This window comes from Pelecanus crispus, chromosome 8 (genome assembly GCF_030463565.1).
Source record: "Pelecanus crispus isolate bPelCri1 chromosome 8, bPelCri1.pri, whole genome shotgun sequence".
NCBI classification, from domain to species: domain Eukaryota; kingdom Metazoa; phylum Chordata; class Aves; order Pelecaniformes; family Pelecanidae; genus Pelecanus; species Pelecanus crispus.
In genome coordinates, this window is record NC_134650.1 from 10,463,431 (window position 1) to 10,481,728 (window position 18,298).

General features: G+C 59.3%; 3 protein-coding genes across 3 annotated transcripts; 2 read left to right on the forward strand and 1 right to left on the reverse strand.

Moving 5' to 3' along the window:
• The first annotated feature begins 967 nt into the window (after window positions 1-967).
• Window positions 968-1,988, forward strand: CPLX2 (complexin 2). The gene is made up of 3 exons (XM_075715727.1): window positions 968-998; window positions 1,455-1,630; window positions 1,791-1,988. The coding sequence occupies exons 1-3, from the start codon at window positions 968-970 to the stop codon at window positions 1,986-1,988; spliced, it is 405 nt and encodes a 134-aa protein (XP_075571842.1).
• Window positions 1,989-4,562: 2,574 nt separating this feature from the next.
• THOC3 (THO complex subunit 3) lies at window positions 4,563-8,279 on the reverse strand. The gene is made up of 6 exons (XM_075715375.1): window positions 8,097-8,279; window positions 7,431-7,587; window positions 6,355-6,559; window positions 5,847-6,008; window positions 5,656-5,756; window positions 4,563-5,315 (listed from the first exon to the last, which is right to left on the reverse strand). Exons 1-6 carry the CDS (start codon window positions 8,277-8,279, stop codon window positions 5,152-5,154), a joined length of 972 nt encoding a protein of 323 aa, XP_075571490.1. The 3' UTR covers window positions 4,563-5,151.
• A 1,350-nt stretch (window positions 8,280-9,629) lies between these two features.
• Window positions 9,630-18,125, forward strand: SIMC1 (SUMO interacting motifs containing 1). Its single transcript, XM_009479791.2, has 10 exons — window positions 9,630-9,794; window positions 10,388-11,146; window positions 11,388-11,608; window positions 12,377-12,446; window positions 12,894-13,039; window positions 13,485-13,664; window positions 14,141-14,269; window positions 15,826-15,982; window positions 16,065-16,149; window positions 17,136-18,125. The coding sequence occupies exons 1-10, from the start codon at window positions 9,783-9,785 to the stop codon at window positions 17,354-17,356; spliced, it is 1,980 nt and encodes a 659-aa protein (XP_009478066.2). The 5' UTR covers window positions 9,630-9,782; the 3' UTR covers window positions 17,357-18,125.
• The last annotated feature ends 173 nt before the right edge of the window (window positions 18,126-18,298 follow it).

Consider the following 18,298-nt stretch of genomic DNA (forward strand, 5'->3'; position numbering starts at 1 on the left):
ATCCACAGAGCTTGCAAACCCCCAAACTCACACACACACGCTCGAAGCTTGCAAACAGGCTGCAAACCCGCACACCGTGTGGGCACATGCAGCTTGCAGCCCTACAAATTTATACATGCATGCACACGCGTACACACCCCCCATGCAAAAACAGCCTGCAGCCACCTGCAAACACACCTCTTGACCAAACACAGCCTGCACATACAGCTCACACACAGAGCACGTACACAAACACAGCATGCATACACACACGCCAACCTGCACACACAGTGCCCCTGCACACTGTCACCTATCCCCAGCACCTGCAGGGATCACGCACACAATCACAGGCTGCTGCCTACAACCCCTACAGCCCCCAAACACTGTCACAACCTGCCAACAGCCTCTTCTCCATCCCTCTGCAGAGCACATGCATTGCAATAGACACACACACATGCATGCACACATGCACACACAGCACCCTGTGTCCGGCTGCGCCACACTGGCATCCCCAGGCAGGGTCTGTCCCCCCCACCCTCAAAGCAGGGGCATGCAGTGGGTGGTGTCATGGTGGGTCCCCATCCCGCCAGCCCCCGGGCAGCACCCTGGGGCTCCCAGGCTCCTGCTGCCCCACCGAGGGCAGTGCTGGGGTGGAAAGCCCCTCTGCAGGTCCTCAGGGCCAGCGGGGATGTGGGGAGGGTGCCAAGGGGAGTGAGCACTGCCAGCAGGCAGATTTGCCCCCCCTCTGCCTGCAGACCCCAAAAGCTCCCTCTGCCCATCCTGGAAGGTGTTTGGGGCTGGAGATGCAGAGGGTGCGTCCTGCAGCCCAAGGGACCGTCCCGCCCCTTGTGCCTGGGCAGTGGGGACCCTGGGCATGGCATCCCCAACCATGTTCCTCTCTGCCTGCACAGGTGGCCCTGGTCAGCGAACCCGGACGGCAGTGGATGAGAGCTGGGCGCTGGCCTAGCCACACACGCACACCGGCACCATGGACTTTGTCATGAAGCAAGCGCTGGGCGGTGAGTGGGTGCCGTCCCCCCTCCGGGAGTGATGCCAGCCCAGCACTCCGGGGGAGCACGGTGGGAGGGACATGAGAGGGGGGACAGAGCAGCGGGGAGAGCCGCCTGCGGCAGAGAGCTGGAGCCCTCTGGGGCTCCCATTCCCAGCACTGGCAGCGCCTAGCTAGGGAATCCCGGCTCTCCTGCCACTAAGTGGGATTCCCTGGCGGGTCCCCTGGGTGCCAGCGCTGAAGGAGCTGACACCGAACTAGGGCAGCACAGCCAGCCCACGGCACTCCCCAGCCCCGCAGCCTCCAAGAGCCCATCTGCAGCTGGCTCTGGTGTGGGTGGCCCTGGGGATGTCCCAGGTCATCCTTGCCGGGGGCTCCGTGCCCTCCCTGCCTCTGCAGGGGCTTCAGCAGCCAGTGCCGGGCTGCAGCACCCTTGGGGACCGGCTGATGGTCTTGTACTGCACAGGGGCCACCAAGGACATGGGGAAGATGCTGGGGGGTGAGGAGGAGAAGGACCCCGACGCGCAGAAGAAGGAGGAGGAGAGGCAGGAGGCCCTGCGCCAGCAGGAGGAGGAGCGGAAAGCCAAGCACGCCCGCATGGAAGCTGAGCGGGAGAAAGTCCGGCAGCAGATCCGCGACAAGGTGGGCACACACCTCCCCTGCCCACGGCACCCGGGGTGGGGCTGGGACAGGGAGCTGGCATGGCCAGGGAGGAGGGTGGCCCGAGGCAGTGGTGATGGGCACGGGGCACACTGCAGGCAGCACGTGCTGCCTGCCCTGCTGAGGGCCTGTGTCCTCACAGTACGGGCTGAAGAAGAAGGAGGAGAAGGAGGCGGAGGAGAAAGCTGCGCTGGAGCAGCCGTGTGAGGGCAGCCTGACGCGCCCCAAGAAGGCGATCCCAGCGGGCTGCGGGGATGAGGAGGAGGAGGAGGAGGAGAGCATCCTGGACACCGTCCTCAAGTACCTGCCTGGCCCGCTGCAGGATATGTTCAAGAAGTAACAGCACCGCCAACCCTGCCATAGGGTGCTGGGGCACGGGCGCCCTCTCCCCTCTGACCCCTCCATCAGTTCCCTCGACCCCGGGGGGGGGGTCCCCACACCCCCTCCCCACCCCCTCCTTCCCCCGACCAGACCAAAAACCCGCCCCGTCCTGTCCAGGCAGGGCCCCCCCACCACGCCGTGCCAAAGGGGAGCGGCCTTGGCCGGACAGGGCGAACCGGGACCAAATGCACTGACGTAACCTCGCGGCAGGCTGGGGGCATCCCAGGCCCTACCGGCCCCCCCGGGGTGGCTCCCTGTGCCCCCTGCCCTGCCCCTCCTGCCCTCCCAGGGGACCCTGGCAGGCCTCCGCTCGCCTGCCCTCGTCCCCAGCACTGCCATCCCCCTGCCCCATCCCGCCCTGGGCCAAGCCCAAAGCACAAAGCCAGGCGCCCTGCCCGCAGCTCCCCCTTCCCCAGTCCCCGGGCACGGGGGTCCCCCGGGGCTGCCCGGTGTGCCCCAGCATCGGGGGTTTGGAGGGGACCCCCCTCCCCGCATCTCTGGCCCCATAGTTAAAGCCATATCAGTTAGACTGCAATACTTCAGCACCAGGAGGAGCGGGCGCCACGCTCCGCCGACCATGTACAAAGGCACGTGCGGGGCAGGGACCCCCCTGCCTCGTCCCCCCCGCCCCGTCCCCACCGCTCGCTCATCCGTGTCTCGGCCCCGCTGGCCCCCGTCCTCGCATTAGTGTCTCTGTGCCAGGGTGCGCCCCGTCGCTCCATGCGTCCTCGTGTCCGCGGCTCATGCTCCCACCCCCCGCGCCCCCGCTGCCCCCGGGGCCACCCGCGGCGCTGAGCCGAGAGCCCCCCACTGCGCTGCCGGGGCCCCCCCGCTCTGCCCCCTGCAATAAAGCCAGCGCAGGGCCGAGGGCTGCCAGGCCAGTCCCGGGCTGGGAGGGCTCGGCTGCCCCCCACCCGACACTGGACACACGGGTCCCCTGGGCCTGGGAAGGGATCCCTGGGCAAGCGCCCTGGGCACGTCCCAGGAGCTGCTGCTTGCACCCCAACAGGGGGATGCAGGGGTGCGCCCTCACCCCGGCCCGTCCCTTGCCACACCGTGCTCCCCGCTCCCATGCTTCCTCTGCCATAGCCCCCAGCTGCTCACCAGGGCCCTCCCCGGGAGGCAGCAGGCGGCTCGGGGCCCCGCAGACATGCTGTGACCATCCTGCTCGAACTAGTCTTTGACAAACTAATAAAATAAAGGGATTTGTACATTGCTCTGGCCTCTTCTCAGCCATTGCTTCCCGGGGGCCCTGTGCCAGCTCCCTCGCCCCTCCATACGCCTCAGGGCTGAGACCTGGCAGCTCATCACACTCGGGGAGGCCACAGGGCCCACCCTGGGCAGCACCCAAGCCAGGCTGCAGGTGGAGAGGCCCCACGCAGCTCCCAGAGCCCTGCTCAGTCCAGCTGCCTCTCCATACCCCCACTCCACCCTGCAGGCACCCTCACTGGGGTTGGGGACAAGGTAGAATGGATGGGTGCTGGTGGGCCCCCATCCCACAGACACAGCAGGGGGACTTCTGCCCCCTCCCCCCGACTCTGGGACTTCCCTCACGAATGACTGGGGATACCCCTGGGGTACAGGGGCTGTTTCTGGTGGGTCACAGCTTTCTAGTCCCCCAAGAGCAGAGGCACAAGGCTGCAGGCAGGCCCTGGGCAATGGGGCCCCTCGTGCCCCTCAGCGAGGCAGGGCCCCTGGCAGCGCCCAGGCTTGGTACAGCCCGGAGGCCTCCGTCCAGAGCCAGCCTCAGCTTCGACTGATTTGCCATCATTTACTAGCAAAGAGCTCAGCTGTTACCCAGGCGGCATCAGCAGAGCAGTCACCTGGAAAAGCTTCTGTCAGAAGAAAATATTAGGGTAGGAAATGACAGAGATCTCGCAGGCAAGGTCTCTATCGCAGGCAGGCTGTGCCCGCACCTCCTCTGCGGCGACCATCCCCCCTGTGACCCAGCATGCTGGGGGGCAAAGCAAGCCCCACGGCTCTCCCTGGGGAGCAGGGATGGGGAAGCCACGGCAGGGGCGCGGGGAAGGGCTCTGCTCGGGGCCGGTGGCCGTGGCGTGGGACAGGCAGCGTCTCCTGCTGGGGTCACGGCCCTGCTCCATCCATGCGGGGTGCTGCCAGGCGGGAGCAGGGTTCTGGGAGTGGGACAGGACCCTGCAGCTGTCCCCGTCCCCTCCGCAGTGTCCCCGCCGTCACTTGTCCCCAGCGTGGAGGCGCAGCGCCCCCTGGTGGGACGGCAGCGCAGCGCAGCAGACAGGGACGGCGGGGACAAGGGGGACGGCGGGGACAAGGGGGACGGCGGGGACAAGGGGGACGGCGGGGACAAGGGGGACGGCGGGGACAAGGGGGACGGCGGGGACAAGGGGGACGGCGCCTCGACACAGACCCCTCAGCCAGGGCCGTGCCATGGCCAAGGGGAAGGAGGCAGGGGGAGGGAGAAGAGCTCGCAGGAGAGCGGCTCAGCGCCCCGCTTCTTCCCCCGTTCTGCCCCCACATCAGCCACAGGCACCTTTGTTATGGAAGAGGATTTATCAAAATTAGAAAAAACAACCACACGTACAAAAAAAAAAACCACCCCAAAACAAAACAAAAAACCCAAAAGCCAGCTGGGGAAACATCCCCCAACTGGCACACCCCCACCCTCCCCTCGCTGCCCCAGTGTGGGGAAGGGACACGGGGGGTCTGGGTGGGGAAGGGGCAGGCTGTGCTCCCAGAGCTGCCCTCGCCAGCAGGCTGTGGGGCAGAAGCGGACAGTCACGTAGCTTATCACTGCTGGGGAGCCTGGAGCTCCCCTCTCGGGAGGCCCCTCAGCAGTCACCTTCAGTGACTGACTTTCTTTGGCCACTTGCCTTCGGAACAAGCCCCCATGCCCCAGAGAGGAGGTGGCAGCAGCCCTGAGACGGTGAGGGGGGCTCTGCTAGCATCACCTCCCGTCCTCCCCAGCACACAAGCTGCTTCTTTTATAAACGCTCCCGACAGCAGTACGCACAGAGCTGAGCCAAAGGTCACAGCACTGCCAAGCAGGCAGGGAGGGGAGCCACCTCCTTACCCTGCCCTACGCTAACTAAGCACTCTCCCATCCCCGAGAGCAGGGGAGCGTTGCCTCCCCTGGTGTGGTTTCATTAGGAGTCATTGGGAAGCCCGAAGAGCTTGACGGTGCCTGCCTCCCGGCTGCTGTCGTATTTGCCATCTTTGTCATCGCAAGCGAAGGCCAGCAGTGGCCTCTTCGGGTGCCAGGCCACTGTGAAGGTGGGGGACTCGCACTGCACCTCCCAGAGCTTCTCTCCTGCATGGAAAAGGAGCCATGTCAGCCTGGAGAGCCTCGGCCCTCCGCTGCACACTGCTCCGCAGTGCATGTCAGAGCCAAACGCCCGCTGCTTCTCTCCCGCGCAGGGCAGAGGAGGAACAAACACTGCTTCAGCGCCTTTTAATCACCTGGTGACAAGGCACAGACATGACAGGCATGTCTGCCACAGACTAACGAGGCAGAGGCTCCCCCTCACGGTGCTCTGCTCTGCACAGCCAATCTCTCCCTTCACAGACCCATACTCCCAGTGCCCTCCCAGCTCCACCAGCACTTCTCCATCCAATTCCCTCCTTGCTATTCCCCAAAAAGAAACTGTTACCTGTCTCCACCTCTGCAATATCAATGAAGTGATCTTCTGATGCTGATGCCAGCATCTTCCCATCATGGCTAAAGCTCAGTGTTCGCACGGGCCAGTCAAGCCTGCAGCAACAGATCAAAGCCTACAGTGAGCCATCTCCCACACCGTCACCGGAGAGGGGAGGCAAACGGTTTCGGGACAGCACTACCTACCTTGAGAAGCACCTCACACACACCAGTTCATCCACATCCCAGAGACTGACCAACGCATCAGCACTGCCTGTGGCAAAGTACTTCCCCATGGGATCAAACTTGATGCAGATGCAGTTTGAAGGATGAGCGTTGATGGACTGAATGGGCTTCAGCTCTGGGTAGCTGCGGAGATGAAGGGAGAGGGCAGGAAACAGTGAGAGGAGCGCAGGGCTCGTCTACAAGCAGGGCAGGCTAGGGACTGGGACTGTAGCAAAGAAAGCTGGTGCAGGGCCACGCTCTTGGAAACCTCGAGTGCTGAGTGAATGAGGCAAAGCATCAGGGTCACTCTCGGGGAGCCCAGCCCAGAACTGGGGCAACCTCAGCTCCAGGCAAGTTCGTTCCCACCAGAGGGCTGGGAATCACTGGGATGTGGGACTCAGGTTCCCCAAAAGCAGCAAAGGGGCTTGCAGACTGACGTCTGCTGCAGCCAGCCCAGCTACCCTGCCCACACACTGCCATGGGCACCTACCTGAGGATGTTGATGCAGCCATTCCCATTAGTGAGGAAGAACATGTTGTTATCGTTGTTCCAGGAGATCTCATTCACCTCAAACTTGAACTGTTCCTCCGCTTTGGAGCGATGCGTCTTGGCATCAATGAAAGTGACCACATCATCCTTGTTCCCCACTGCAATCGTCTGTCCATCAGGGCTCCAACAGATGTTGATGTTTTCCCCTGGAGGGACAGAAAGGCAGCAGGTCCCATTTCCACCCAACAATCCACAGCAGCCACAAGTTAAGCAGACAGGCAGCTTTTATTCCTGATCCAAGGCCACAATCTGCTCCACTAACTCCAAACCATTCCCAAATGGGAAAGACTGCCAGGTCTGCAGTCTAACACACAAACCCTATACAGTAGCTGTCCAGCAAATACATAGTTACTGAAAATGAAACTTAACAGAACCACAGCTTCAAGCCAACATGATTAAATCACCACCCTTTCCATCTTGGCCAAAATGGGACCACAGCAACCACCAAACAAGGTCAGCTCAAAGATTCTCTTAACCCAGTGATCTTTGAGATCCACAAAAAGCAGAAGCCAACAATAAATACATATGAACAACAGTTAAGAACAAGGCAGGTTTCTGTTTGCCATCTTACAATGCCATTTCCAGCCCCAATAATACAAAATTGGAGATTTCCAAGGGCAGAGATGGTTATCTGGGTTAACCAGCCCATGAATTTGAATAATCAGTTTCTGAATCCACACAAACTTTTAATTCCACCATGGCTCTCTGCAAACATGCCTTTCCCCAGTCTCCAGCCTTGCAGCCCACAGACTCCAAACACAAGTACACAGGACATTTTAATAGCAAGCATCGTATTTCAGCAGTTTCTCCAGTCCTGACAACAGAGTAAATGAGCCCTTGCGTTCGCTGCTGCTCCTTACAGATGAGTGCAACACAACAATAAAAGCAGTCAGCAAAGATGCTCCGATCGCTGACACCTACAAGAAGGGTCCAAAGCACTGTGCCACTGCAGACAGGTCCCATGCAGCAGAAGTTCTGCTGGGACCCAAAAGCCCTCCCAGGAAGGCAGGGACTCACCTTTGGTATTGACAGTAGCAATGCACTTGGTGGTGCGGACGTCCCAGATGCGGATGGTTTTGTCCCCAGATGCCGTGACGAAGAGGTCAGGGTTGCTGGGGTGCCAACAGAGCTGATCCACGCTGTCCCCATGGCCCCGGTAGTTGTTCTCCTTCACCTGGAGGGAGAGGGCAGCCATTCACGGGAGGGATGAGCCCAGCTCTATCCCGCTCCTGCCCCGGATCCCAGTATGCTGCACCCCTCTCCGCTGCCGGTGACCAGACAGGACAGGAGCCCAGCCCAGCACCCCACCGCCATTTCAGTCATGGTCCTCACCCACGGGATGGAGGAGCCCTCCCCACCTCCCCAGCCAGGCACCAACGCCGGTCCCGGCTCCCTGGGCCCAGCACCGGCCTGTGGGGTCCCTGGCGACGCTTCTCGTCCCGGTACAGCCCCGAGTCCCCGCTTCCAGGCCTGGCACCGACCGCCGGGGCCCACTCCCGGTCCGAGCCACCTGTCTGAGCATCCGGGCCCGGGAGGGCGTCTCCGGTACCGGCCCGTATCACCAGTCCCAGCCCAAGGGCTCCCGGGGTGCCCCGGTAAGGGCCCGAGTGGCCGCTCCAGGTGTCCCCAGGGGCCCGGTGCCGAACCGCCGGCCCCCGCCCGCCCGGTGCCGCAGGAGCTCACCAGCCGGTCCTTCTCGAGCAGGAAGACGCTGGCGGTCTTGTCGAAGGAGCCGGACGCGAGGCGGCGGCCGCAGCAGCTCCAGGCCACCGAGTGCACCTTGGCGCCGTGCGCCGGGAACTCGCGGCTCCGCGTGTTGGCGCGGAACAGCTCCTGCATGGCCTGCACGTAGGGCGACAGCGCCATGGCGGCGGCGCCGCGCCGCGACCGGGGCCGCCGCCACCACTGCCCCGCCCCGCCGCCGCGACTGACGCAGCTTCCACCGCCCCCCTAGGCCCGGCCCGGCCCGGCCCGCGGCCCGAGCACTGCCGCCGCCGCCGCCGCCGCCGCCGCCGCTACCGCCGCCGGCCCGTGGGGGGCGGAGCCGCCGCCCGCCGGGAAGATGGCCGACAGCGTCGTCTTCATAAGCGACTCGGACTCTGAGGGCAGCCGCTCGCCGCCGCTCCGGCGTCGCTGCTGCCGCTCGCCTCCGCAGCGCGCGCCGCCGGCCCTCGCGGTGAGTCGGCGGCCCGTGGGGCGGGACGGGACGGGACGGGGCGCCGGGGCCTCCCGCCGGGCGCGGCAGTGCCTGCCCCTCACAAAGATGGCGGCGCTTCCGCCACGGCCGGAGGCGCGGGCGGGGACGGCAGCCGCGCGGGGACATGAAGCCTCGGGGGCCGCGGAAAGGTGCAGCGCGTGTCCCGGGCCGGGCGGGGGCGGCGGGCCCCGAGCCCCGGCCGTGTGCTCCCGGGGAGCCCGGCCCCTTCGGTCACGTCCCTCGCAGGACGGTCCTGGCCCCAGCCACATCCCCCCAAGGACCCCCCGGCCTCCTGCAGGAGGGCTCGGGTCCCCTCGGCCACCTCCCGCCAGCAGAGGCCCGGTCCCCAAGCGTGTCCCCCCCCGGGGTCCCAGCCCCCTTGGCCACATCCCCCCAGGAAGACCCCAGCCCCCAGCCATGGAGCGGCTTGGTCCCCTCGGCTCCACGTCGAGGAGGGTCCCGGCCAGCCGGGGTTCAGCCCCCGGGCACCCTGCTGGGTACGGCTCCCCGGCGGGGCCCAGCCCCGGCCCGTGGTGGGGTGGCCGCCGCCCCCCTCACCTGGGCCACCCCGCGGACCGGGGGACGATGGGCCGGTGCGGCGGCGGTTCAGGGCACAAGGCCGCCGGCGAGGCACGGCCCTGGGCGGGGGGGCACAGCCCGCCCACCCCCGCACCGGCCGCCGTTGGCCCCCGTTCTGATGCAGCTTTCAAAGGCCGGCAGTTCCGCGGTGTCCGGTGCGGCGCGGCCGGCTGGAGCCAGGGCTCTGGCCCTCCTCCGCTCCACCGGCTCCCCGGAGCATGCGAGGCCTGCTGGGTTTTGCCACCTCCCCAGGCTACATGCGGCCCCTCCTTGGGAAAGGCAGCAGGTCTGAGTCAGGGGAAAAAAAAAAAAAAAATCGATTTAAATTGTCCGCAAAACGTGTTCCTGCTTTGAGACGCTGAGGGCGGTTTTTTTTCAAGAGCAAACAGGCTCTGACCCCTCCCGGGCACGTCGAGATCCTGAGAAGTGCCGTGTCCTGCCTGCCAGTGGTGCAGACACAGCTGCCTTCCCCTGCCTGCTCCTGCTGCCCCTCTGACAGGCGCGTCCTTGGAGCTCTGGGTGCTGCATCACCCGGCGAGTCCTGGATGGGAGTCCCCAAAGTCTCGGGGCTGCTGTAGCTCTGGCTTGGTGCCATGGATGTGAAGGTAGCTCTGTTCCCTGGCGCTCGTGTCCGTGTAGTGGGTGAGGTCATGCCACGGAGGGGGTGCTGAGGGTCCGATACTGTGCTGCTCCTGCCAGCACCGGGCAGGAGCCCCTGGGGACGGCGGGACAGGAGCACTCGCTGTGCTCCCTTGCCCTTCCCAAAGACCCCAGCAGGGCTGGCGTTTCCCCATCCTGGGAGAGAGCTGAGCAGGCAGCCAGGCCCGCTCTGGGCCAAGGCAAGAGGTGTTTGGAGCAGAGGACGCAGCCATTTGCCATAAGGAGCCCCAGGGAGAGCAGGGGGGGTTTCTCTGCCAGGAGCGGGGAAGAAGAGCCCAGGTTGGGCTCGGACTCAGCCGTGCTGCCTGGGCAGGCCGATGCTAGAGCTCAGGGCTGCTACCCCACAGGCTGCCCCATCCCCTCAGCCAGGCAGTGGGGTCTTTGCCCCGGGTTTCTCTTCCCGGACTGATGCCAATGAGCCCCTTTTCCCTCTTGGGCTGGGGTGACAGTGCCACCATAGCAGAGGTCCCTGGCAGGGGAGGATGGAAGCACCCATGTGCCACTGCTGTTGACAATGCTGGCCCCTCTGTCCCCACAGGACACCATCGATCTGACCTGCGAGGACACGAGCACAGACCCAGCACTGTGGAGCAGCCTCACCATCATCGACCTGACGGAGGACACATGCAGCCCTTCCCACAGCTCTCCCCATGCCACCAGCCGGGCTGACCAAGACCCCGGACAGGCGCCTGCTGCCCCAGCAGCACACACATCCCATCCCTGGCTCTGCTTCACCACAAAGCAAGAAACGGAGGCAACAGCAGGGCCGAGCCCTGCAGTACCCTCGCATGGCGCTCCCACGGAGCCCAGTGCCACCACAGACACGGCCCAAAGTGCGGAGAACTGGAGCTGCTTCTCTCCCGCCTCCAGCCACCATGGCTCCTCCTGCAGCCCGGAGCAGAACTGCAGCACCACCACTTTTAACAGTGACTTGGGCTCCCTGGCCAGCATGCAGCTGAACTCAGACCTGCTGTCCCTGTCCCCCTCCAGCCTGGACAGCAGCAGCAGCCGCTGGAGAGCCAGTGGCCCGGAGGAAGAGACTCCCCACGCCTGCCAGCAAAGGGAGCTGCCCCCGAGGTTGAGCCCTGCCCCAGCCATCCCCACAACCCCAGGGAAGGCCCAAGGGCCTTTGCTGGAAGCAGGTCACTTACCACTGCACAAAGGAATCCAGCAAATGACACCAGCCAGGACCAAGGCTGACAGCAAGGCCTGGCTGAACAAACTGCACTATTTCAGGAGGAGCGGAGTCCAGCACCTCTTCCTCCAAGGCGTAGCACCCAACAGGGAAACACAGCAGGTAAATGGGGTTCAGAGCAGCTGCTGCCTATGCCCAGATGGAGCCTGCTCGGAGCAGTCCCTGCAGTAGAGGATGGAGCAGGGGCAGCCCCTGATCCACTCCCCTTTTCAGAAGAAGCTTTGCCGGGCAGTTGGGATCTCTGGTTATTGCAGTTCCCTTCATGGTGGGCCCCACATCGCAGCTGGGTTCCTCTGTGTTGGGGGGGAGCTGGCTTTCACCCATTGCCTTGCCTTGCATGCAGCGGAAACCTGAGGTCATCCCCAGCGGGAAGCTGAGTATGGTGCACACCACCATGGAGGAGAACTTCATCGAGGGCACCTTGCATTTCCTGAGTGAGTTCGTCTCCTGCCAGCACTGTCCCCCCAAAGAAATCATCTCTCACCTGATCAGACAGATCCTGTTGAACCCTCACCAAGGGGAGATCCTGAAGGACACCTACATGCTGCTGATGAAGATCCAAATGTACGTGTTCCCTTTGCCACAATGCTCTGGGGCTGGCTAGGTGCTCCTAGAGGCCTGGCCAGCATAAAGGTTATTCTCCATGGTCCTCACCCACAGAACAGGGAGCTATTTTCCCTATAATCCAGGATGATCCTCCCGTCCCTGCTTCCTGTTATCAGCACAGGCCCGCCCTGGGCTGTCTGAGGGTGGGTCAGGACCATTGCTGGCCCAGACAGCAGGCACTAAACCCTCAAGTGGATGGAGAATGGGGGGGTGAGAGAGGCAGGGGATGCTGAGACAAGAGGGAAAGCAGCTCCAACTATATCACAAGCATGCCTCAATCGTTTATTAGCAAGCCCACACAGTGCAGGGCCGGTCTGTGACACCAGGGAGCCTTCTAGGACAGAGGAGTATGTTTGCCTTGCTCCTGAAAAGCAGATATTCTTCACTGCTGACATGGCAGAAATGCCTTCCTCGGACTGCAGCCCGGACCATGGGCTGGAGGTGGCTGGAGTGGTTCCCCTGCTGTCCTCAGGGTTCCCACAGAGAGTCACAGTGTTTTGTGAGGCTGTGGGTCCAGAAGTGCCAATGCTCTCCATGGAGTACAGCCCCAGTCAGGTGCTTCCAAAAATTTGATGTGGTCAGGGGAGGAGAAAGGGAGAGGGCAAAGCCGGGGAGAAGGCAGGGCAGGCCCCTGAGCAAGTGGGGCCAGGGGAGGGCCAGAGGCTGCCATGCCTCCAGGCAGACGGTCAGGCAGTTCAGCACAAATGGACAGTGCTGTCCTTGCAGGCTCCATCCAGCCAACACTGCCACGGTGGGATGGGACTGGACGCTGCTGAAATACATCATGGAGGACCAGGTACTTGGCACTGCGTGTGTCACATCAGGCAGGGATCATCCAGTACGCGGTGCCTGAGGGTAAGCATTGCCCCAGGGCCTCATGGCCATGCTCTGCTGCAGGATGGGTCAGTCCAACATGCAGTTTTATTGCAGCCACTGCAGGCAGCAAATGCCACTTGGGTCTACTGCTTTATATCTGCAGTGCTCCCTAAGCTGCTGCACAGCTGTAAGCAGGTTGTCTCATCTGAAGAAGACACAGCAACAGACAAAGCCTCTGTGGACCACAGCCCTAGTGCAATGGTAGAGCAGGTCCAACCAAGACCCCAGAGCATTGTCTGAGCCAGGCAGCCCCTCCTGGAGCTACTCCTCAGTCATGTACATCAGCCCGTTCCCGAGATAGCCAAATTCCCTGGTGCTACGCACCCTGTGCATCCACCAGGCTCATACCATCTCCATCTGCCCTCAGGAGAAGCCCCCTGGCCGGCTCCTCTTCCTGCAGTACGTGGTGCAGACCCTGGAGGATGACTTCCAGCAGAACCTGAGGTTGCAGCTGCTGCAGAAGTCGATTGCCAAGAAAGTGCTTTCGTGTGACATGTGCTTCAACAATGTCAAGTAAGGGACGCCTCGTCCTCCCCTATTCTCTAACCAGATGCTGAGAGGCAGAGGCTCAGGGAATGCTTGTCGAGACTCCAGGTCAGACTTTCCAGGAAACAAGCCTGGGAGGCAGAGGGAAGTGTAGGGCCCAGGTATAAAGAACAGGAGCAGGTTTACAAAAGCAAACCACCAGAGATGATGCAAGGCATTTCCAGCTGCAACCTAGCGGGCTTTTCCCAGGAACGAGGTCAGATTTGCATTGCTCAGGACAGGACTGAGAAGGAGGCAGTCCTGTTGACAAGTGTATAAATCTGCTGCTCAACAGAGCTACTCCCTAGCCTGTCCAAGCAGCTGAGTCGTATTGTTCATCCTTGGGGTCTTTCCCTGAGCTCCAAGAGGATCTAGAGGTCACAGTGCAGCAAAACCGGGCCTGTCCTCGCTAACATTCCTGTTTCTGTCCTAGGGATGTGGTCGAATGGTTGATCGCAGCAGTTACAGGAGTGGGGTTCTCCCAGGCCCAGGAGCAGCCACAAGAGATTACCTCCTCTTCAGCAGAAGCGAGGGCTGAACACAGCTTGCCTGCACCATGCCTGGCCAGCACTGACCAGGCAGAGGTGGCTTCCCCAGCTTTCTTCGCCCAGAAGTAAGCCCCAGAAGTCCTGACTCCCTGCTGGCATTACCATGGGGCATAAGTCAGGGAGAAGCCAGTGTCTCTCCCTGTCAGGTCAGGGAAGCTAGGCTGTACCTGAAGTCTCCTTTGGGGTAGACATACACTTGGTGAGCAAGAGACTTTCTCACCTGGTAGGAAACTGGCTCAGAGTGTCCTCCTCTTACATGTAGCATAAGGCTGCAGGTCTTGGCCCACAGCCCAGGCTGCCCCATCCTGTTGCACCAATGCTCAGTACAGCCACTGAGATCTCCTGAGGGCCCATCTGGGGATTAGCTCTGTTTCCAAGAGCATCAGATCCAAAAGTCACCAAGAGACACCAAATCTAGCCTGTGACATTCCCCTACATCCCTCACTGCAATGCATGAGGCTGAACTAGGTGCTATCCCTACTGCTTTACTTTGCAAGCCAAAGGGTAGTGTCTCCTAGTGTTGACTGTCTCTCTAACCTAGGGTGATGCTCCTGCTCCAGCGGATGTTGTCCATCGCAGTGGAAGTGGACAAATCTCCCAACTGCAGCTCCTGTAGGATTGCAGATGTGATATTCCCATTTATACTGAATATTCCCCTGAGGAGCCAAAGGTGAGACAAACATGTGCAAGGCAACATCTGCCTGTGTAAGCAATAGTCTTATTCCTGATTTACATCCAGTCTGGATGCATAAAGTACCACAGGGTATAGAAAGACAGGTTCATTTATGACCAAGCCAGCAAATGCATGGCTGTTGGACAGATCCCATAGAGATAGAACATCATCAGCTGAACCCATCTCCCCAGCTTGTGAGTTGCTGAGAAAAGTTGATTCTCCCACTTGTTAAAGTTTCAGGACCTTAAAACTGTAAAGACTGTCTGAAAAGCAGCACTCTGCATCAGCATGATTAAGTACAGGCAAACACATCACTGATTCCCAGGGACAACTGAGAAGCTCATCAGAAATATGATGCAGTTCCTGGAGCTTTGCCTTGACATGCTTTTGTTTGCTTCTCTCAGAAATGCAGTATCTGAAGCCAAAGCACAAGGGCCTGACTGGCTCTAGCATAGACATGTGTCCTGGTTTCAGCTGGAATAGAGTTAATTTTCTTCCTAGTAGCTGGCATAGTGCTGTGTTTTGGATTTAGCATGAGAATAATGCTGATAACACACTGATGTTTTAGTTGTTGCTAAGTAGTACTGACACTAGTCAAGGACTTTTTCAGCTTCCCATGCTCTGCCAGGTGCAGAAGAAACTGGGAGGGGGCACAGCCAGGACGGCTGACCCAACCTGGCCAAAGGAATATTCCATACCATACGACATCATGCTCAGTATATAAACTGGGGGGAGTTGGCCGGGGGGCAGCAATCACTGCTTGGAGCCTGGCTGGGTGTCAATTGGCAGGTTGTGAGTGGTTGCATGACTTGTTTTTCCTGGGTTTTGTTCCTCCTCTTGTTGTTTTCCTTTTCAATTTTTTTAATTATTACTATTATTATTATTTTATTGCAATTATTAAACTGTTCTTATCTCAACCCATGACTTTTCTTACTTTTGCCCTTCTGATTCCCCCAGCCCACTGTGGGGGGAGGGTGAGCAAGTGGCTGCATGATGCTTGGTTGCCAGCTGGGGTTAAACCACAACAATATGAGACCACCAGACCCACAGACATTTCAAACCCATGTTTGCCAGCCCCAGCAGCCAGCCCTGTCAGACCATTTTAGCAGAACTCTCTCTGAGCACACACCAGGTCTAATCCAGCCAAACTGACTCTCTTTAACCAAGCTATCACTCCTCCCAGGACAGATCTCCTAGATCCAGTTGGCCGCTGACCCCACTTCACGCTTGCTTGGCTGTGCTCCCTGCAAGTCAGCAGGAATGGGTAACTTCCACACAGGCTGCTGGGCAGGGTGAAGTGAAGCAGCTAAGGTTGCTTCACAGACCGTACCAACCTCGAGTTGCCACAGGTCAGACCTAAGGACATAAACATGTCCATGGCCAAGCTGCGTAACGAAGATCTCTCTATCACATCTGGTGGTTTTCCTTCCACTGCACTGCTGGGCAGCCCCTGCACCAGATCAGCACCAGCAAGACACCAGGAATGTGCTGGAGCAATTGTTGTTGGTCAGGCTGTGCTGTTTCCCCCCAGAGTAAATCCCTTTGTCTTCCAGGGAAGCTTTCTTAAACACCATGGAAAGCCAGCTCCTGCGCTGCAAAGTACTAGAGCTGTTGTTCCAGCATAGTTGTGACGTGCCCACGACCTTGCCCTTGTCTCTGGCCAAGATCCTGTACTTCCTGAGCCACTCCTCTGTGCTGCTGCAATACCAGGTATCTAGTCCAACCTCTCCTCTGCCTTGTTTTTTCCCCAAGTAAACCTCTTCTAATAACCAAATACTGTCTCCTGTCATAGGATGAAACACCAATATGGCAAAGATGGGATGAGATGCTGCAGTACTTGAGTTTGCTGCTGATGAGCTACCAAAATGTAATACTGGGTAAGCAGCCTGTTCTGGCCTTAATAAACATGATCTCATGAAGAGGCTGCCATAGAACAGCCGAAGTACCCTTCCTCCTCTCATCACTCCTGAACTCACGGCCACCGAGTCTTAGAAAGATAACATGCCTCTGTCCATGCTAGTAACTATTCCCAGCAGTCAGAGCAAAGAAGTGATGTTGCATCAAGCAGAGCACCCAACCTGCTTTGCCAAGTTTAGCCCCTAAGAAATAGCCTACTTCCTAAGGGATCAATCCCAGCACTGGAGAAGTACACAGAGGGGTGCTTTGTACCCACTACTGTCTAAGCTGCACACACAGTGGGTGGAAGAATAGGGTGGTTTAGGAGGAAAAGCAGAAGTGAAAGGGATGGTAAAGCCAGGACACACTCAGCACTTACTAGAGTAGGCAGGGAGCACCACCCAACAGTAGCCATGGAAGGAGTGGTATTTCTGACTCCAGGAAAGCAGCACCATCACAAAAGAGCAGCACAGTCAATGCTCCCTAAAACTCCCTAAAGTCGGTTTACCAGAAAATTCCTAATGTGGCTTCCCAACTTCAGCTGCTTTAGCCCAGGGTTAAGGGTCTTATGGAGGAACACAGAGGAACCCGCCATCACATGTGCAGAGTCTTATTCTCCCTGAAGCCCTAGACGATCACTGTTGTTAAGCTCTTTGGAGACTCTCCTTTGCAGCTGGACAGCTGTCCAGTCTGCCACTAACACAGGAGAAAAGGATGCTACAAGCCCTGCACCCTCCATTTCCTGGGCTCTCTCCACATGCAGACTGAGCTCCAGGAGGGGACAGTACCTTCTTCCAGCAGGCTAGTCTTGTGCAGAAGCATCAAGGATAACCATGAGGGGATCAGCACAGTTCCCAACCGCTCCCTACCACAGCGCAGCGCTGCCGGTGGCACACTGCAATCTGTCCCTGAACAGGTCTGCAACCCACTGCGTGTTGCCTCTCCCCACCAGCATTTCCTCTTGCAGAGCACTTACGGAGCTCACTCAATGACCGGATGGACTTGATCATTCAGAAAGTTAAGCCCAAGCTCCAGGACAGCGATGACATCAGCCATCTGGACGTTGAACTGAAGATAGAGGACTTCATCAGCCGGATGCAGCAGGTCCTTGGGCAGTCTTTTCCCCTGCAGATCACAGAGAAATTGTGCATGCTTCGGGAGTTGTTCCTCATTGTCACTGCTACGTGATAGACAACCACTGCGGCAGTGGGCACAAAGAACTTCATGTACCCTCTGTAAAACCCCCTCAAAAACCCCATCTCCTGCTGCAGTCTCAAGTGTCATACATCATATGGGTTTGTTTATACATTTCTTTGGAAAAAATGTCTGGTTTATATGGCCTCAAAATTTCCTTTCAAACTTGCCTCACCCTACAGTTTTACAAGGTACTTTGTACACTTTTAAAAAATAAATTATTTTTGTATTTGCCGAGACTCTTCCATCTTGGTGCCAGCCCTGTCCAAAGGAAGTGCAGAGCTCTGACAGCTGTACCTTGGGATAGTATTAGACTAATGCAGCCATAAACTCCAACAATAGTTTGCACAGCAAGCAAAATGCCAAAATACCTGTTCAATATTTGGGAAAAGATAATACTTAAGAAAAAAAGCAGGTGTGGGCTGTAGTGAGGGCATTCACAGTGCAGAGATCCCAAAGCCATGCTGGTCAGTCCTTAGGAGAGGAACATTTCTGTTCCAAATAAAATACATCTACATGGCTTTGCCCAAGGTGATTAGCATGTCAAGAGGGAGGACTGGATAGCAACATCAGCTGAAAAGGCTGTGCCTCTTCCAGAATGCACCAAAGCATCTGCAGTACAGGCAAGCACACATTATGATGAACACTGAATTCAAATACACTGCCATCAATTCAAATCACAGCTGCGGTCAGAGAGCAATTATGCATTTCTAGAGAAGGTCTCTTCAGACAGTTCAGAAGCAACAGAGATTGGGAGTGGGAAAAAAAGACTCCTCCTGTAGCTGCCCACCACCCCTGTACCTGCCCCTGCGGTAGACAACCCTCAGCAGGGTCCCAGTGAGGAGACCAGAGCCTAGGAGCATCGAGCAGCACAGTCACAGCCGGGAACAGAGCAGTCCTGCTGTTAGTGCTGCACACACTGAAGACCTGGTGCTT